Raw genomic sequence first — 18,420 nt, 5'->3', positions numbered from 1 at the left:
AAAAGAGCTTTCCTAAGTCTTCCTCCCCTTCACCTTCTTTCTCTTGTTTGCTCTGCAATTCTTAAGCTATAATCTCTTCCTTTGTATTTCAAGAAAAAGAAACAAATCCCAGAAAGAGTAGTCCCAATAATGTAATGGAAAGATTGTGTGATACTTTTTTTTTTAAGTTAATTCAAACTGAGCCTCACTAGGGTTGATTGAATGACAGAAATGAATTTTTTTTGAAAGTGTTGCTAAAGACAGCATTGTTAAAGAAGAACAAATGTTATTCCCAATGAAATACTCCATCTTCTCTGCCAGAGAAAAAGCCACCATGCACAGCAGAAAGTTCGCTGTCCGAGGGGGAGATGATTTGCATAATGAAAACATAGAGCAACAAATACTATTTAAGACAATACTTGGCACTTCCTTAATTGCAATGGACAAAGCAATTCGGGTAAAACTACATTTACTCTTTGCACAATTTACAGTTTCGGAGCAGGATCATTTCTACCATCTTTACTTGATCATTTTAGGCAGAGGCAGTGGCGTGGAAACATCAGTAGATGCTTTTGTGTCTGTAGAAGGTGATGATTTGTTTGGCACTGAAGCTTTGAAAGGCATCAGATGTTCGTGCCATTCTCACAAAGTTTCAGTTATTCCTGCTAAAACATCAGTGCAATAGCTCGGAATTGGAGTAATGTCAGAGCCTAGGCTTGTGGTAATTGTGTTGCTCAGGGTGGCGCAGAAGGCCCAAAAAGTCAAATCACTAGCAAATCCTACCACTAGAGGAGCATAGCTAGTAGTAAACAGTCCATGCCGTGGAATGCTAGTGGACAAGACAGGACACAGTGTGTGGAAAAGAAATAAAAGAGACAAAATGAGCAATGTGAGGGGAGCAAGTTTGTTAGTTCCCTCACTCTCAGTCAAAATCATTACACAATAAAACTAAATATTCCTTCTTTTGCTCCCAGTAATGCTGCTAGAGGAAGACATAAGCGGGTTAAGTTCTGAACGAATTTAACAAGCCTAATTTGGGACTCCTGTCTTCCCCTGGCCACATGAGCAGACCTCCCTGCGAGTAGGAGGCTTGAATCCTCCTACTGCTCTTGCGTTGAGCTCTCTCCAAAAGCTCCAGTGCTCTCGGTCTCCAGCAAGCACACGCTGTTACAAATGCACCCCAAAGCAGTCATGCTTTGTCCCTTTGTAAAGCTGGAATTGGCAGCGGTGCTTGTTTGAATGGCAAACAGGCTGCTACTCTGGTCTCGAGCTGCCGCTGAACTGGGTGCCTTCCAAAAATCATGGTTTCGGAGCAGATGATACTAATGCCGCTCTACATAGTTAATGCTTTCTAAGACTTGAAAGCTACTTGATGTTATAGATGCCATTATAGCACTAGAAGTGCAGAGGTGACGTTTGCTGTGTCTGGCAGGCTCAGGAGTTGCTCTGTCTTTCCTCCTCTTTATTCTGGTTCAAATGGGTTCTGAACTTGTCTGTTGCCACCAGGGCCATTTGGATTGGAAATACGTACACAGATGTGTTTTTTTTGAAAAGCCAGACCAATCTTTCATTCTCAAAGCAACGCGGCGTGACCTGCCTAGATGTCTGTTAATGAAAAACAAACATGTCAGGATTCTGTAAAGATAACCTTCCTTTATTAGAATTATGCTAATGCTTTATAATGAAAAAGATCTTGCACTTTTTAAGTGTACTTGATTCGGAGAAAAAAGTACAGACAAAGCTTCTTAAAATTGCTCAAATTCAAATGTCAGCCTTTCATTAACTCTACCCAGAGGAGTAATTTCTGCTCCTCTTGGTTCCTTCTAGACTGCTACAGCTACAAAATGCCAGTGAAAGTTGCTTCTGTGTATGTATTCCAACCTCAAGCAAGGGCTATGGTCTGCGTTTTCCCACAGCATTATGGCAATTAGTTGCTATAATTGACTTTAATTCATTTCTGGCTCACTCATTCCTTACATTCCAATCAAAACAATGAGTTCTGAAATGCACAGAATTCCTCATTAATATTTATGTTTTCGAAGGCATGACATGTTTGCAGATGACTTGATTTTTTTGCATGAAAGATCATGTTGCTGAAGATCAGAAGACATTATGAATTAATGTTCTATCCAAGTATATATATTAGTCATGTAAATATTTCACCAAGTCTCTTTCCTTTTCTTCATGAACTGTCTTAACATAAAAAGAAGGCAAGCTTTGATCTCATCTCATCAGGTGGTGGGCTCCAAACTTGTTTGAAATGGCTGGAAGTTCTGATATGTTCTTTTGAAATCTGAAATTGCAAAGCAATTTGCATATTGCTATAGTCTTGAATTTGCTCTTTCAGCATTTATTCTGCAGGTATTAATTCACATCTTTGTTTTAAGGTTTTTGGTGCTTTGAGTCTGTGTGCAAAAAAAATATTATTTCAACAGACACTGGTCACTCTAGAGACTGAAACCATTGTGGCTGCACTCCAAATTCACAATTATTACATGCATTAATATACCAGACTAACACAGATTGCTCTGATAAAATATATATTTACTCTAAAATGATAAAAATAGTGTGTTATCATAGCCGGTTTTGTTTGAGAAGCAATTTTCCATAAATACGTACATTCGGCATACCTAGTAGGTTTTCAGTGAGTTGCTTTTTCCTTTGTCTCTATTAATTTTTGCTTAGTTTGTATTAGAGCAAATGTGCACTGTCCTGGGTGCGTTCAAAAGTCGTGTGCTTTGGGCTCTGTCTTGCTTTGCCAGCTTCAAATTCCCTGGTTATATTTTGTGCCTGAATTCAGAAGTGTCTGTTCATCGAGTAAGTAATGGATTCTTTGAAAAAGTGGTTTGCTGCTGAAGAACTTGTGTGGGTGCTGGTGTGGGCCCACGGGGGAGTGGAAGAAGATGGGCTCCTGGCGAGGGGGCAGGAGGAATGGGCCGTGGTGGAGCCTGTCGCTGGGCCACGGGTGGAGAAGGGGCAGCAGGAAAGCATTTGCTTTTGGCGGTTGGAAGCGGGGCAGGCGATCAGGCCCCGGTGCACAGGGAGCGGTGTGCCACTCCACAGAAATGGAGCAGTGGTTGTCTTCATTCTTTGCCCTGTTAGCCACCGTAACGTGGAACTGACTTCTGTAGATCTATGAAGGAGGCCTGAGGAAAAAGGAGGAGAGAGGTGGCAAGAACTGAAATTTGTGAAATGTCAAACATCGTATCTTTTACAGGAGCCCTTTTTCAAGGACAGAAATCTGCCTGGCAGTTTCTCAGGTGTGATGGAAACTCCAAGTTTGGATAGGCCGTCAGTTTGGGAATGCCACTAGGAGCCGTAAAGTCTCTTAGGGCAGATCTGTGAAATATCTTAATGGGATATTTTCAGTTTCAAACTCTTAACACAGGTAATCCTCCCATGCAGCCCTACACGTTTTGAGGTTCAGGCTACAGGGCAGAGCTGAAGCTGTCTCAGGTTTCGCTCCAGTGTGGGCTGGTAACCCGAGTATTGCAGCAAGACCAAGGTCCAACCGAGCTGGAGGTGTCGTGGTTCCCCCATTCCTTCTCGCAGTGCCACGTGGGCTGTGCTTCCCTGGCGAGTCCTTTCTGCTCTGTGTCTCACCCCCGTGCTGGATGGGTTCATGTCAGCTGTGCTTCCACAGCACTGGTATGAAGACACCTTCCTTCTGCCCCACAGCTTTCTTAAAGCACTGCTGCATTATAAGCAGGACTCGTAACTTATCTTTTTTGTTTATTATACAGTAAGAAGTCAGAGAGGCAGTGAAGTGTGCTGGCTGTGCTACAAATCAGTTTGTGGTCTGCTGACTGAATGTCTTAATGTCAGTTTTTGATGCCAGCTGGTGTTTGCTTTCACGATCAGAGCTGCCTACATTTATGAGTAGCTCCACTTTAAAATTGTTCACTGCTGTCGTTGCCTTAGTCAGCAGCTCCATACAAGGCCAGGCAGAGCCCGCTCATCCTGTGAATGAATTATGGGGTGACACCATTTAGTGGCAGGCTAAGAGCCTGGGGGTTGCCAGCCGGAAAGGCAGGACACAAGTTAGGCTGGGGTCTGTACGGGGGGGCACTGTGGTGTATTGGGCCAGTTGCACGGCAGGGAAGGTGAGCTGTGTGCCAGCCCCGGGTGCCCGGGCACCCGCCTCTGCTGATAAGAGCAGCACTTGGGATTTCAGTGGTGCTTTTCACCTGAGGACCTGAAAGCCCTTTGCCAGTCCTGAACGGCTGGGGCAGCTGTGGGTAAGTACTGCTCCTGCTTCACAGCTGTCAGGGAGTCACAAAAACGTGATGTGTCAGAGGTGCCAAAATATCGCATCCCAGGTGCAGGTTGCAACACCTAATTCCAGTAGGTTTCCTTCTTCCTCCCCCCTGCCGAACAGGGACATCACGCAGATATGCAACAGGGACAGGGCTGTCACACAGGTATGCAATGTGGACGGGGCTGTAAGAAATCGGTTGTTTCTTGTCTGCTTTTTCCTGAGCCGTGGGGTGGGTGCTGAGCTGCCTGGCCTCGGGGCAGGGCAGTCGGAGCAGGGTCCCCTCTCACTGCCAGCAGCAGGTATGAACAATTTCTTACCCCCTTCCAGGGCCCAGCTGGGGCATCTCCACCCAGTCAGCCACCAGACCTTGTGCTTGGCGTGAGGAGCCTCCCAGGCCACGGATCAGGGTGCTCTCGGGGGTGTTTTCTGGACCAGCCTCCCTGCAGAAACTTTCTTCCTGACCACCAGTACGCTGGGTGTGTTGTGGCCCAAAGCAGAAAGGCTGATATAATTTAAAAATTTGTTGTTTCCTGGCTCTGTTTCTGTTTTTCATCTGCCTTCAGGGATGTTCTCTGGGTTTGTATTAGTTTAAGTTTTCATACTTTGGTTAGCTTAGCAAGGCTCACTCCCCCTTTCTGCTTGTGTGGGGCTCCCGCTCGGTCTGACTTGCCTTCGCCAAGAAGTACCGCGGGAGCTCTCACCATACCTGATTAATTAAAAATTAATTCCCCTCTCATGACTTAAAACCAGCTAAAGAAGAGGAGGGAGGATAAACATGAGTGCTTCTGGCTGCTTATGGCATGGTGGCGTTGACTGGCTGGGGAGGCTGCTGCAGCTGCCTTCACTGGGGATTTTTCAGTGGAGCATCTTTGACCATTTTTGTCCAAGACAGGCAGACATGCACAGAGGAGCCACTCCTGAGCAAAGCTGATAAAACGCAGCTGCCCTGAGCCAGCTGGTGTCCAAGGAGCCTGGCCCAGTGCTCCCGGTGGGGACGGGGACGGTGTTTGGCACAGGTCAGGCTTTGTGCTGTTGTGGGCAGCGTGTGCTCTGCCCGAGGTGGGGGGGAAATGGCCGATCTGGCCCAGCTGCCCCCAGCGGGGACTTGGCTCTGCCCAGATTTGGCTGGTTCCCAAGCCCTTGTCAGCTCCTTGTCAGGTCACAGTAATGTGATTTGCCTGACGCTGGTTTGGCAGATGACTCGGGAGCAGCAGCCCGTACAGAAAGTCAGGCTGACTTGTCAAGTGGGATTCACCAATATGAATAACATCTCCCGCTTACGTCTGTTCATTGGCCCTGGTGTTATCAGTGGGGGCGCTCAGATGCTGGAGAGATCAGCGCCTTATAAATGGTAATCATAGAAGGTGCTGAGAGCCATCTGCGAAGCCCCAGGTGGGTGGACACGAAGCCCCTTTGGAAAGGGCCTCTCCTTTTCCATGTGTACGGTGGCACGCTGCTCCCAGGCAGGTTTCTGACGGGGACCTGTGCCAGGGACTGTCATGGGACTGTGGTGGTTTCATCAGCTCAGCAAAACCCATTGCAATTGCACTGCCAAGCATGGCATAACGTGGAAAAAGGTTTCAGCGCTTCTGTGTGCAGCACTGCATTGGCACGGTGCGCGTGAGTCACCAGCGCGTAAATCAGCACCTTTCCCTCGTTAAACGGGGCTGGTGTGTTGGCAAAGCCTCTGGGACCAGGAGGAGGCATGTGATGATGCATTTATCTGTTTCGGAGTAGCAGAGGGATCTTGCCTGGTGGTAGACAACATTTAGCAGTTTGTTAGTCATGGAGGGGCAGTAAACAGCTCTGAGATTTGGGCTTTCAAAAATCTGAGCTTGAGCTTCTTGGCAGAGCAATCTAGTAGAGCTGGCCTGGCCTGGCCATGCTGGGCAGTGCATGGTGGTGCCGAGACAGCGTCACAGCGTCGGTCCTGGATTTGGGTCTGCGCAGCTCGGTGCCCCATGCAAACCTTCTCTCGGTCCCTGCAGGGACTGGCAGTGACGCCCTGCGATGCCAGGAGAGGTTTGCTCTCTTCCAGCGTGAGGCTGACAGGCCTGTGCAGCCATGCTGCTCCTGTTTAGCTTGAGTAAAACCGGCACAGGTGGCTGGTAGCTGTGGGGGAGACCTGCCCTGTATTTCCATGGGTATAAACTGCCTTAAAAATCACTCCAGGAGAAAATGACTAACAAAACTAATTGCAAGCTTTCAGGGCTTTAAGGATATTCACGTAGCTCATGTCTGTAATATGCAGCATATTACAGGCAAGAAAGACCTCTCCACTGCTAGGCTTGGCTGTCAGCTTTGCCCCCATACTTGAGGGAGGAAGGTGAACCGAGGTATTCACAAAAGCACTTGAGATCCCCGAGTCCCTGATCCTGCACGCTGAGAGATTTCTCCATCCTTGTTTCTGGGCTTCGGGATGACCTGCAGAGCCGTCCTCACTGCAGAGCTGGGTCTTAGCGCTGCACACACGGTCTCACCACCATGCTCCCTCCTCGGCCATTCCTGCCGAGCACAGGGCCTTTGCAGGAGAGCGGTGCTGCTTGAAGGTGGTGTTAGATGCTGAAATGCATCCAGACCACTGAGGATGCTGGTACAAAAAATAATTTAAGGGGGGGGGGGAGCAAAAATGTTTTTTAGGTTAGGTGGATCATCACTGGATGTTCTTCTGTACGTTTGTGAATTTTACAAGCCTGTCATTGAGAGAATCACAGTTACAATGATCTTTCAGTGAGTAAACCCACCACACTGGATTTGCATGCTTTTTGCTAGTATGAAGCTGCCTTGGGCCTGTGTGCTTTCTGCAGGGCTCAGACAGGGAGAGTGTCTCCAGAGAGATGAAGGGAAAGGTCTCTTCAGAACTCCTGCAGGAGGGCTGCTGCTGGACTTGTATATACAGGGACCTCCAAAAACCATAATTATATTCCTAATTAGAGACTGCTACTTTGCAGAGCCATAAACAAACTACAGATTTGATTCTCAGATTTGTTTCTCAGATTCAATAATCAGCTCGAAACAGGCCCCTGCCATGGTACCAGCCCTGCCCGGCTCCTGCTCGGAGGCCGTGCTGAGGCAGGAGTGTCTTCATACAGCCCGTCCTCCCCTAAAGCGGGGTGAAGGATTTTGAAGGGCTGGGGCGCTGGGTGCAGGCTGGCAGTCCAGCACAGGGCCTTGCTGTGCCATCCCACAGGCTTGGGTCGCCTTGTTGCCTTCTCTGCTCCTCCGTACAAACTTCCCTGAGTGGTCCAGGCCGCTCGGCCGCGGTCTCTGCTGGGTGTGATGGGTGAATTCCTGCAAGTCTACCCAGAAGCCACAGGCTGGCCAAAGATGGTCTTACTGTCCAAATGGTCTTGCTAATTTACCTTTTGTGAGTAAATGACTGTGGTGTTTGGATTATTGGTGCTATGGGGAAAAACTAAGGATTGTTACTCCTTGACCATATCGTGCAGATGCAATAAGGCCCGCCTCCAAGTTTTGTAAATCCTCCCAGCATTGCAGAGATTTTATGTCTTTGTCCCTCACTGGCTGCATCTCTAACTCATTCGAGACTTGGTACAAAAATGGCTGTCCCTTGAATGCAAGGGTGAGCCGGCACTCTTGGTGAATTGGGAAAACAATTCATGACGCTTCATGGAGAATAAAAGTGTGTTTTGCTGAAAAGAGGTTTGCATCTGTCTGTGGGGCCTGCAGGGGCTGTTTGGCCAAGCCTGTACGTCGGAGCGAGTTTTGAACAGCCCTGACCTCCGGGTGAGCGCCGACCCAATGTGAGCCCTGCAGATGAAGCTTTAGGGATGCTTCTCAGTTACCACACAGTTTAGCTAAATCCTTGCCCTGTAAGGAAAACAGTTGTTTCTCTCCCAGTGCACGGAGGATGAGGTGGGCTTTGAAACACAGACAAAGGAGAAATTGTTTATCCAAATTTTTCATCGTGTTTGAGTGGGAGGGCCAGATGAATACAGGATTGTTCTGTTGAAATCACTTACTGTCTTGCTGCTGTTTAAATAACTGAAAGCAGCTAAGCTCCACTGCTTGCATAAAAAAAACCCCAAATCCTAAAGCCGTGTTATTTGCTCTCAATGCAAGCTGATCATCAGGAGAGCTCAGACTGAGGAGAGACACTTGTAGTGAAGAGATGGGTGATAGAGCTTGCGTGTGGAAATGGTGCTGCCCCAGGCCAGCAGGCCACCGAGATCGGCCGTCCCTGCCCTGGGGTTATTCTCTGAACAGAACTGTCACTGCTGACATGAATGCACCGGTATTTTGAGCATTGCTCTGCAGTATAAGATACATTGCAAAATTTTGTCTATATTAAAGGGCTTTAGATTTATGCATTGGTTTTTCTAGCTGTAACTGCATAAGGGACAACTTCCTAAAGCTCCAAGTTGCCCTTTGTACCAGCAACCCTGGCAAAGCAGGGAACGGAGGAAGCATTAGTATTGCTGTTGTGAACACAGACAGCAGAGGATAGAGGTTAAAACAGAGGTTTTCCCTGAATTCAGTAGGATTTGGGTTTATGGATACTTTGGAAAATTCCTTTAAAGTAACTCGTTTATTTTGTTCAGGAAAGCATGTAACTGAGGAACTGAACGTAAACCACCTGAGCAGAAACTCAGATTTTTCTTGAAATGGGGGAAAAAAAACCCAACACTTCTGTCCTGCTGGGCTGCAGACTGGGACTAAAGCGAATAAACTGACTCCAGGCTTTGGCTGGGCAGGCAGCGCGCTCTCCGAAGGCCGGTCGCCCATGCCATGGTGCAGCGTGCCCTTCCTCGGTGTGTTCAGTGCCCTCAGGCTGGCGAGGGTGAGACCAGCCGCACCTCCTCCTGCCCACGCTGTGCCCGGCGGTAAAGTGCAGCCACCGGCTGCTGTGCTTCAACCCAGCCTGGCTCCGCTCTCGATTTGGGACCTGTGGTTTTGTCATGCGGTTTAGGAGCAGAAAGTATGAGGCTGGTTTTGTTGTACTGCAAAGCTGTTCTCACTGCTTTGATGAGCAGAGCTCCTCCAAACCCTCGCCTTGGGCCAGGTCCACCTGCTGTTGAGCCAGCAAGATGTCCCCAGCCCAATAGCAGAGCCAGCCTGTAACTGGGTGAGGGCTGTTGGGGTTTGGAGCTGGAAGAGGAGGGAAGGGAGCACCCAGGAGCCTGCTGGGGACATCACCCTGAGAAGGGCAGCTGGGGAAAGGTAACCAGGAGGTAGGGGATAAATTAGGAAGGCACAATGTGCTTGGCAGGGGAGAGAAGAGAGGAGAACTGGGAGATTAATGAAAAATGGCAATGGTGTGGCCAAAACAAAGCACTGGGGCAGTGTGATGGATGAGGAAGGATCATAATACGTGAATGACAGAGGAGTAAGGGCAACAACTTAAGGAATGGAAAACTTAAATTCTCATAATCCCACCAGACCTTCAGACAGCAAGTTACAGTTGTGTAAGTGCGGTCCATAAAACAGACAGCGTAAGCACTGGGTTGCGCAGGCTGCGGAGGACCTGCTGCTCGTGTCTGAGCAGAGCCGGGAGGGCTGCCCTGCCTGCTCGCCTCCCTTCAGACGTGTGCGGGAAAGCACCAAAGGACATGGAGGATTTGGAAATTAGCACGTTGGCTCCCCGGCTTACTCATACTGACTAGCTTAGGAAACTTCAGCATCTAAAAAACGCAAGCCAGTTGTTGTTAGGACGTTTCCACTTTAACTGGCCAGCAGCGCGCTGCGAGTTACTTGTGGTGTGTGCTGCCTGTCCCTGCAGTCATACTCGCATGACAGATCTGGTTGGCTGACTGCGACCTAAGATTAACGCCTTCCCATGCACGGCTTGTCCATGCCCTCCTGGGTAAATTATTTGAATGTTTTGGCAAAGGATTAGTAGGGACTCCAGTCCAAACTGTGCTACGGAGCAGGCGTATTCACTGCTGGAGGTCTTTAGCATGCTGAGACATAGATAGTAGGAAATCTGAAGTGAGCGTGATGGAAATAAAGTAAGCTCTTATGCAAATGCTATTTTGAGTGACTGTTTCCTGAGGCCTGGTTCTCCTCCGATAACGTCTGGTGCTGCCCCACAGAGGTCAGCGGCACGGCACCGGTTTGCACGGGCAGGAAACGGAGCTGTGCCCTTTTCTGTCCCGCGGACCGGATGCCTCTGTAGCTCTTACGTTGTATGTGTTTATCTCATGGAGTTCAGTTCCTCTGACTCAGGCTCTTAGCTTCTAGGAAAAAATCTCCTGTCCTGGGGAGACAAGGACAAAGTTTGAGCTAATGCACACACGTGGGTGTCCCGCACACTGGAACACCAAGGTGGTCCAGTTTCTGGAGTTGAGTGCAATGTAGTTTATTCAACTTTATATGTCACAATACATATATTGATTAAATGTTAGTAAGGAGTAGTTTTGCTTTCTAATCTTAGAGTGGTTCGGGTTGGAAGGGACCTTTAAACATCTAGTCCAACGCCTCTGCCATGGGCAGGGACATCTTTCATTAGATCAAGGTGGATGCTAATGCAGGATGCTGATCTTAAACCTGATCATTATTGCTGTGAATGCAAACTTATCTTGCTCAGAAAGGACTTGGCTGCCTAACAGATTCCTGAGAGGGTCAGCTTCTAGGTGCAGAATTCAAGAAGGGGATACTGAGAAGAAAAAAAAAAAAAAAAGAAAAAAAAAAAAAAGGGAAGCAAGCACAGAAATGTAACTCTTCAGAGAGAGGTGACGGTGCCATCCCGTCACCATCATCCGGTGGCCTGGATGACATCCTGAGGTCCTTCACCAGCTCTGACTATTATGTCTATAGTCATTGAAAACTGGATATGTAACAGGCCGTTGCAGAGGGACTTGTTGACTGGAAATCTGTTCCCATTCAGGAACCACACTGTGAATCGTTTTAGGTAGTCTGTCTGTCTGTGGGTTTTCATGCTCTCCAGCTGTGTGTCTGTTAGTCATAAACATGTTTTCTCCTCTTTGCTATTAGCGTGGTGGGGAAGGCATTAATGCGCGGGATGGAAAGGGAATACGTACTCACCGTGCAAGCAAATGGCAAAACTGACTTTCTTTAACAGCCACTTGCAGTGACCTTGAGCAGTGCTTATTGCCAGCATGGGTGCAAAGTTTATAGACAGAGCTGGCAAACTTTTGTTTGGTTTTGCATGTTCTGATTTTCATAAAAAATGCAGCATCTTTTAAGGAGAAAGTTGATTTGAAGGACTTAGATTTAACAAATTGGCTCACAATACTGCTTTCTACTTTGCTTCTGGAGAGCAGAAATGGCACATCGTGGTCCAGCCCAGCTCTGGGGGAGAGGGGGTTGTTCCCAGGGGGGTTTCATGCCCCCGTGCAAGGAAGGATAGCTGTGCCCTGCTGCGGGCAGACGTGTCCTGCCGACCTGTGGGCTCCCACGCTGCCACCCAAATGCTGCCGGCATGCTGTGCGCTGCCTGCGAGCAGCTCTGGGGTGGGTGGCCTGGCTGGGCCAAAGTAGAAGCCAGACATAAAAATCAGAGAGGGATGAATTTCCTCCATCTCCCAAAGGAAATGAAATCTCTGCAGTCAAGAAGCACGTGGCTGCTGTGCTGCTAGTGAGCTGGACGTAGAGCCTGAGCATGTGTTTTCACATGGGAGCATCTCGCTCTGGAGAAGCAGTGAGCCACTCCTCCATCCTCCTTGGCTTCTTGTACACAGAAGTAGAAGAATTAAAAAAAAAAAAAAGCCACACAAAACTCTTGTGAGCAGTGAAGTCTTAAGGCGTTTCCAAGCCAAGAAAATACGCTGACTTTTATGAAGGGTGAAAAACCAGAGTTCACCACAGCCTTTTGAAAAGTGCAATGCTCTGTGCTGCTTGGGAAAAGTGTAATCAGTAAAACTACTGAAAAAAAAAACAACTGCAAAGCCATGTTACTCAGTCTGTGAGTGCAAGTAAGGGAGCTTCACCTGGCCAGCACAAGAGTTGTACTTGTAGAGCAGTCAACCCTGCTGCCAGCAGCTGGGCTTTCCTCGGTGGTGCTTATTTTCAAACGTAGAAAGGGTGCTTATTTTCAAACGTAGAAAGGGGGTGAGCACAAACGATAACTGGGAGAAGTGCAGAAGCTCAGAACACCGGTTTTCTTTTCCTAGGGGAGGCTGGGAGCTACCTGAATCGTGCAAAATAAAGGTGTAACTCTGCTGTCAGGGCTTGTTTTGAGGACCTTGTTTCACAGCTCCACAGAAATGGTAACAGGGAGGGGACAGCAGCGGACGGCCCAAGCGATCCGAGGTGGGGTTAGAGCTCAGTGCGGTGCGGGGCATGCAGCTGCAACACCTGCTGTGTCTGCTCCCACGAGCAGCAGTGCCCAGCGGCCGCTGTCTCTCGACTGCAAGTGAGCAGCCACGTGCGACGGCCTGGGGCAGACGCAGGGACTTGCAGGCGGGGAATTGCTGCTCAGGAGGGTCCTGTGGGCCAGCGCTCAGGCTCTGCTGTGTATATAATCTTCCTGATGCGTCTGGGATTTGCTTGTAGCACTCTTGCTCCCAGCAGGTTTGTTTTCTGCATTCAACCCATGCAAGTGTTTGGCATTCAAGTTAAAAACCCTTGCAAGGTGGAGAACAGGGGTGAGTGCACTCCTGCAATAAATGGAGGAGCTGCAGGTTAAAGAGCAGTTTGATTGATGTTTACTAGATAGTTTGCTCTAATAGATGAGAAAATAAGCCATGTCCCAGGTCTGATTTTTTTCCCACTTATAGAGGTGTAAATTAGAAGCAGCAGTGTTGAATTAAATATGGCAAAAGCACCACACATGGGAGGTGAACTGAGCAAAGCCACTCTCCTGGAGCTTGTAATTTGTCCCTTCTGCACTGAGCCCCAGGGGAGCTTGTGCAGCTGATGTGTTTGTATTTGCTTATGCAGGAGATTGTGGATAGATGAGGTTGCTCAGAAATGAAGGATTTCACAGGGAGAGATGATCTCCTGTCTTTGGCTCTGTCTGCATCACCTGGGGTGAGCGAGGGAAACTTGGCTTTATTCTTTATTCCTCCCGCCTGAATGTGAAGTTCAGGGATGGTGCTGCTTAACTGCTGTGATGCTTCTTCTTTTTCCAAATTGGCGTCTGTATTTGTTGTACATGCTCAAAAATAACCTGAAGAGCCTGTGTTTATTTTGCTCACTCCTGCTGTCCTAAACTGACCTAAACTTGCAATGAAAGGCTGAAGTTTTAGCCACCCAAGCAAGGTTGGTCCATCTGCCTCCCGCTATACGCACACATACCTCGGGGGCCTGAAAAGAGACTGTAAATCCCTACTTGCGTGGCTGGCACGTGTCTTACTGGTGCCACCAGCCTGACAGCCGTCCCACTGAGCAGAGCAAGAACCTGCAGCTGCAAAAGCTGAGGCTGCCCCTGGAGTTTCCTTCTCTCTGCATCCAAGCTGACGAGCCCCGGCAGGGCTGTACTGGGTTGAAGGGATGTTCTTGCTGTGCCAGGCTGTTGGTGTGCGCACCTTGCCTGCGCCTGTGGGGACAGCACGGGGCCCCACATGGAAACCGCCAGCGATGGCCAAGGGCCACCCGAACGCGGGGGTGAGGTCCCCCCCATGGACTCCCTCCTCCCCTAACACCTTGCTATCACCTTTGTGCTTTCCCAGACCGCTGCCTGCCCATGGCCGACGAGCCCACATCCCCAAAGAAGGCAAAGAGCACGCCTGAGCGCTGTGACCTGGAGAGCTGGTTCTCACCCCCTTCCCCCGAGTGGGCCACCGTGAGGGTCATCCCCGAGGAGGAGATGACCGAGCACAACCTTCTTGCTATCCGAGTCATGGTCACCAGTGATGCAAGCAGGTACTTTAAAATACAAGTAAGCCTGTAAAAAACCCATAAGAGCAGCTTTGTTTTCTCTGGAACACTAAGGAAAAATATAACAGAATTTAGTACTGAATGTACGTAAAACTGGGGGAAAAAAGAAAAAGACAAACCGCTCAGAATAACAATTGTTCTTTACCGCAGCCATAAATCCCCCAGACACATGACTCACTTTGCAGGAAATCTTCAAACATTCGCATCCCACACAGGGGCCTGAATCAGAGAGAAAAACATTGCCCTGATCAGCCCGGGTTCAGCTCTTTGTGTACCAAAAAATGTCGGTTCAGGGATTAGGGCAGTGGGTGTGTTGTGGCAAAAGGTGCATCCTGTGACATGGCCGCCTCCCGCCTTGGGCATCATCCTGCAGCTCCGCACCCCGGGCCTCTCCCGGGGCGTTTGAGGGCCTGCCCACCCCTAAGAAACCTGAAATTTGATGATGCTTGGGGAGCTGTCAGAGGAAGCCCCATTTCTGCGTACAAATTAGAATATATTGGCTTTCTGGGCAGGATTCCGTGGAATTTCATTCCATCTAAAGATTAGATTGGTATCTCCCAGAGTAAAGCAGTTTTCCTTACTAAGAACTAAAAAAGAAGTGGAGGAGGAAAGAAAAAAGAAAAAAAAAAAAAAAGGCAAACCCAAAGCCAACTGTTGCAAACTGTTGCTGTGTAAGGAAGCTCATTCAGATTGACGTCCTTTAAACACCAATTCACGGTGCTGTGTGTAGCTTGTGGAGAGCAATGCTTTTAGAAATGCAACATTCTGCTATTCCCTGTGGTGGTTTTAAATGATGTTTGTGCTCTGCCGCATGGGTCTGGGTGCTCTTCTGGGGAAGGATGAACCTCTCTGGGGTTCCTATCCCATGGGGGATGGAGAGCTTGGGGAAGGGTTTCCTACCTGTTTGACAGAGTCCCCTGCGGAGCGTGTGCTTGTATCCCTCGCTAATACCCTCCGGCTCGTGGTGCCCCCGCAGCGCCCGGGCAGCATGAGAGTCGGCTAATCCCTCTGATCTGAAGGGATCAGCTCCCTTCTCTGCGACAGCCCCCACGGCTGGATGGCGCGGCCCCTGGTTCCCGGCCAGCGGGACGCGGCGTGAGAGATGACGCCACATCTGTCACCGGCACGGCTGGTGCCAGTGGCTCTGAGATCAGCTTCCTGCTGCTGCGGCAGCTCTGGCACACTTTGACTCACACCGCCCTGGCAGGCCAGCCCCTGCCTAAAAAGGGGGGATGAGAGAAATAGCAAGTGACAAATGGCAGTGCTGAGCTGGCTGCGGGGCACTCGGTGGGATGGGGAAAATGACCAGCTCGGTGATGCAGCTTTGCAGTTCAGGCTCTAGGTACTTGTGAATAATGACCACCTATCGAGCAGAGATCAGAGGAGAAGCTTCATACTACAGCACTTACATCCGTGCTAGCCAAGGAAAATAAACATTTTGCTCTTTAAAACAGAAATATATCAATCAATGTTAATGGCAGGTCTTTTTCTTTTGTGTGGCGCTCTGCCCAATCTCAGTGTGGTATCCCCCCATCCACACAGCATCTCAGCTATCAAAGACTTCATATATTTGTACTTTGTTATATATATCTGTATACTTGACAAAACTTGAAAGACACCTAAAAAGTATGTGTTAGTGGTGAAACTTAAGGCCACTCTGATTCAGCCTATCGAGAGAGTAATGCACCTAGAGCTGTGCTCCCACCCTCTCTGCCTCCTGGCCCCAGCCTCCCAGCACTGCTGGTTTGATCTGGGCAAAGCCGCGGTGCAGGCCTGGCGGATGCTACCCGTGTGGCATTTACCCTGGCTTTGTACTGTCTGCAGCCTTTCTTTTAGCTCTTCTTCCTCTTGCTTCCTGGGCTGTGCCTTGGGCTGTTACAATAAATCTGTACTTTCTACAAGGCAGTGCTATATAAATACAAAAGAGCTTTTTGCTGCCACGCCAACAGAACTACTCATGGCATAAGCACCTCTTTTTTAAGGTAGAGCTATTAATCATCACAATAAATCTACGAATTAGGTTAGCAGTATTGTTTGCATTAAAAATAGGCCGAGTGGGATGGTGGCACACTTATTTATGGCAGTGGGAATGCGGTCACATCAGAAGGCCTGAAAGTGGCTGTTCCCTACAGCCTGGCCTTTAGAGATGAAAGACATCCCGTGATTATTGAAAAAAGAACTAATAAGCACCTGAAATGGTCGTTCTCCTGCCCAGAGGCAAGGTCACGACGTGTGTGCCATTCACATGTGTTTGCATGGCATATTTTTAATTACATTTGAAGAAGGAGATGTCAAAATCTGCCTCTGTGATCAGCGCAGGTGCCTCATAGTGCTTGCTGCTCAATGGGCTGTACCAGTGGCTCCCAAAGAGTTTGTTTCCTTATTTCCTATAGGCGCTTTTTGCATGTTTGAAGGCTGTTCACGTAGCTTCACTCAGTCTTCTCTCTAGACTGACACAACTTCCTTCAACTTCTTGCCTAAGCCCTGTTTGCTGGGCCAGTGGCTGTCCTCACCCTTCTCCTCCGGGCTCTCTCCTCGTCCTGTGTCGCGGCACCCAGGAGTGGGGTCAGGACCAAGCGCAGCAGCTTGCTGTGGTCCGAAACTCTCCCCATGGCTCCGTGAGGTGCCCAACACATGATACGAAATGATGCTGGTGCAATAACAAAAGTACCCAAGTTTTGCAATAACAAAATACCTGAGTTTTACAGAGGTGACTATCCAAGCTGTGGCTGCCAGTGTGGCATCATCTGTCACCTTGGGGTCGAAATGGCTGATGCTGCATGATTTCCAGCACGGAAATTTCCAAATACTTCCAAAATCTGTGGGGCAAAAAGGTGAAAAGTGTTGTTTTGACCCTCATGCCTTGCTTCTAGGCAGACTACGGCATTGCAAATGCTGCTTTTTCCGTTTCTTCATCTTGGTATAGCCTTGCAGGCAGAAGGGCCCATCCCTGCTAACCAAGCGGTGTGTGTTTCACCCCAAGTCTCTCTCGATGCCAGTTTGATTCCAGGTGCTGAATGTAGCAGTTGTGGGTGCAAATCCGGGCAGCAGAAGTCTGATGGGAATGGGGATATCTCAGCTGTGTAGCACCTACTGCAAATTACAGTCCTGTAGTAATGACAATGAAAAAAGCAAAATAAGGACATCAGCTCTGGCTGCAAAACATCCTATTTCTCTGCTGCCCACGTGGCTGCCAGGGCTGACAGTGGTACTTGTTGCACTAAAGGGGAACAACTATCTCCACGCCGTGTGTCTTCTGACATGTCCCACTTTCTTTCCATCTTGCCCTTTTTTCCCCTGTAGTTCTGAGCTGGAGTCTGATTTTAACGACGACTCATCAAACTCCGAAGTGAGCGAAGGACGGACCTCGCTGCTGCAGCCCCCCGCCTGCCCGAGCCCTGTCCGGAGGTGGGCATCAGTCGTCAGGAGCCCTGTGGCACCGGAGGAAAGCTCCAAAACATCCAAAGTTGCCGATGGTAAGTAGTGTCCCAACCCGGGGATGCTCCAGAAGCCTGTCCTGAGGGCTGAAGTCAGGGTTGGGGGGGAGAGGTTTCAAAGCGGAGGCTGTTAGCTGCGATGTGGCCAGGTTGCACCCGTTAATGGTGTCTTTTTCAGGGGGGATTTCTGCCTTTTGGGTGCTGTAGCTGAAACAGGATTTCCATGATGCGGGTAACCTGGAGTAGTTGCACCTTGTGCATTGCTTGCAGGGATGGGATGAATGTTTTCCCACAGGTAAAAAGTTTGGGCGTTATTAGTAGCCAATGCAATATTCGCAGTGTTGCCTAGGCAAGGGTGATGTTGGGAGGCACTAGAGAGCTCTGCTTGCTTCAATTTGTATTTCTATCAGTAGCTGCTTAAAATTTTTGTATCCAGTGAAAGCACAAGTAGGAAAGGATGCAGCTGGCAGGGAAGTGGGGTGAGGTCTAGGAACAGTCTGCCTCCACATGGAAACTCCTTTCTGAAGCTGGAGAAAGTCAAAACTACAAGATGTGCTAAAAACAACCAAAGAAATGGTTTTGCAGAAAATAAAAGGCCATGAGCATTCATTTCTTCCTGTCTCCCACCACCCCCACATCCATGTATGCATTTTTAATCCAAACAGAAAAGAGGAGGTTTCATACAGCAATTTAACTTGACTCTTGAATAACAAAGCCCTTGTTTAGGGCAAAAAAAGGACAGCAGCAAACCCCAAATGGTGCCCAGCAGCGTGTGACCGCGCACAGTCACTGAAGGATTTTATCCTTTTTCCTCCCCAGTTTCATGCTCTCCCCATCCCTGGCTGCTCGTGTCACCTTCCTCCCTGCCATCGCCTTTCTCCATGCCATGCCAGCCAGGTTATCTAGATCTTCATGAGCAGCCTGTCTCTCACCCAGCTACTTTATA

The 18,420-nt window shown here is 48.9% G+C and overlaps 1 protein-coding gene across 2 annotated transcripts in view; it reads left to right on the top strand.

Annotated features, from left to right (window-relative positions):
• The window catches only part of MICAL2 (microtubule associated monooxygenase, calponin and LIM domain containing 2), a 133,541-nt gene that overhangs the window by 83,295 nt on the left and 31,826 nt on the right, over window positions 1-18,420 (top strand). For both annotated transcript variants that reach the window (XM_087744689.1, XM_087744681.1), the window contains 2 exons: window positions 13,830-14,022; window positions 17,341-17,513. In XM_087744689.1, the coding sequence (XP_087600815.1) occupies window positions 13,830-14,022; window positions 17,341-17,513 (366 nt within the window). The remainder of the gene's footprint in view (window positions 1-13,829; window positions 14,023-17,340; window positions 17,514-18,420) is intronic.

This window comes from Nipponia nippon, unplaced genomic scaffold (assembly GCF_047370975.1).
Source record: "Nipponia nippon isolate SJK-2023a ecotype South Korea unplaced genomic scaffold, ASM4737097v1 scaffold_10, whole genome shotgun sequence".
Taxonomy (NCBI): Eukaryota; Metazoa; Chordata; class Aves; order Pelecaniformes; family Threskiornithidae; genus Nipponia; species Nipponia nippon.
The sequence above is the reverse complement of the archived record's forward strand: the minus strand, read 5'-3'. Positions and strand labels throughout refer to the sequence as shown.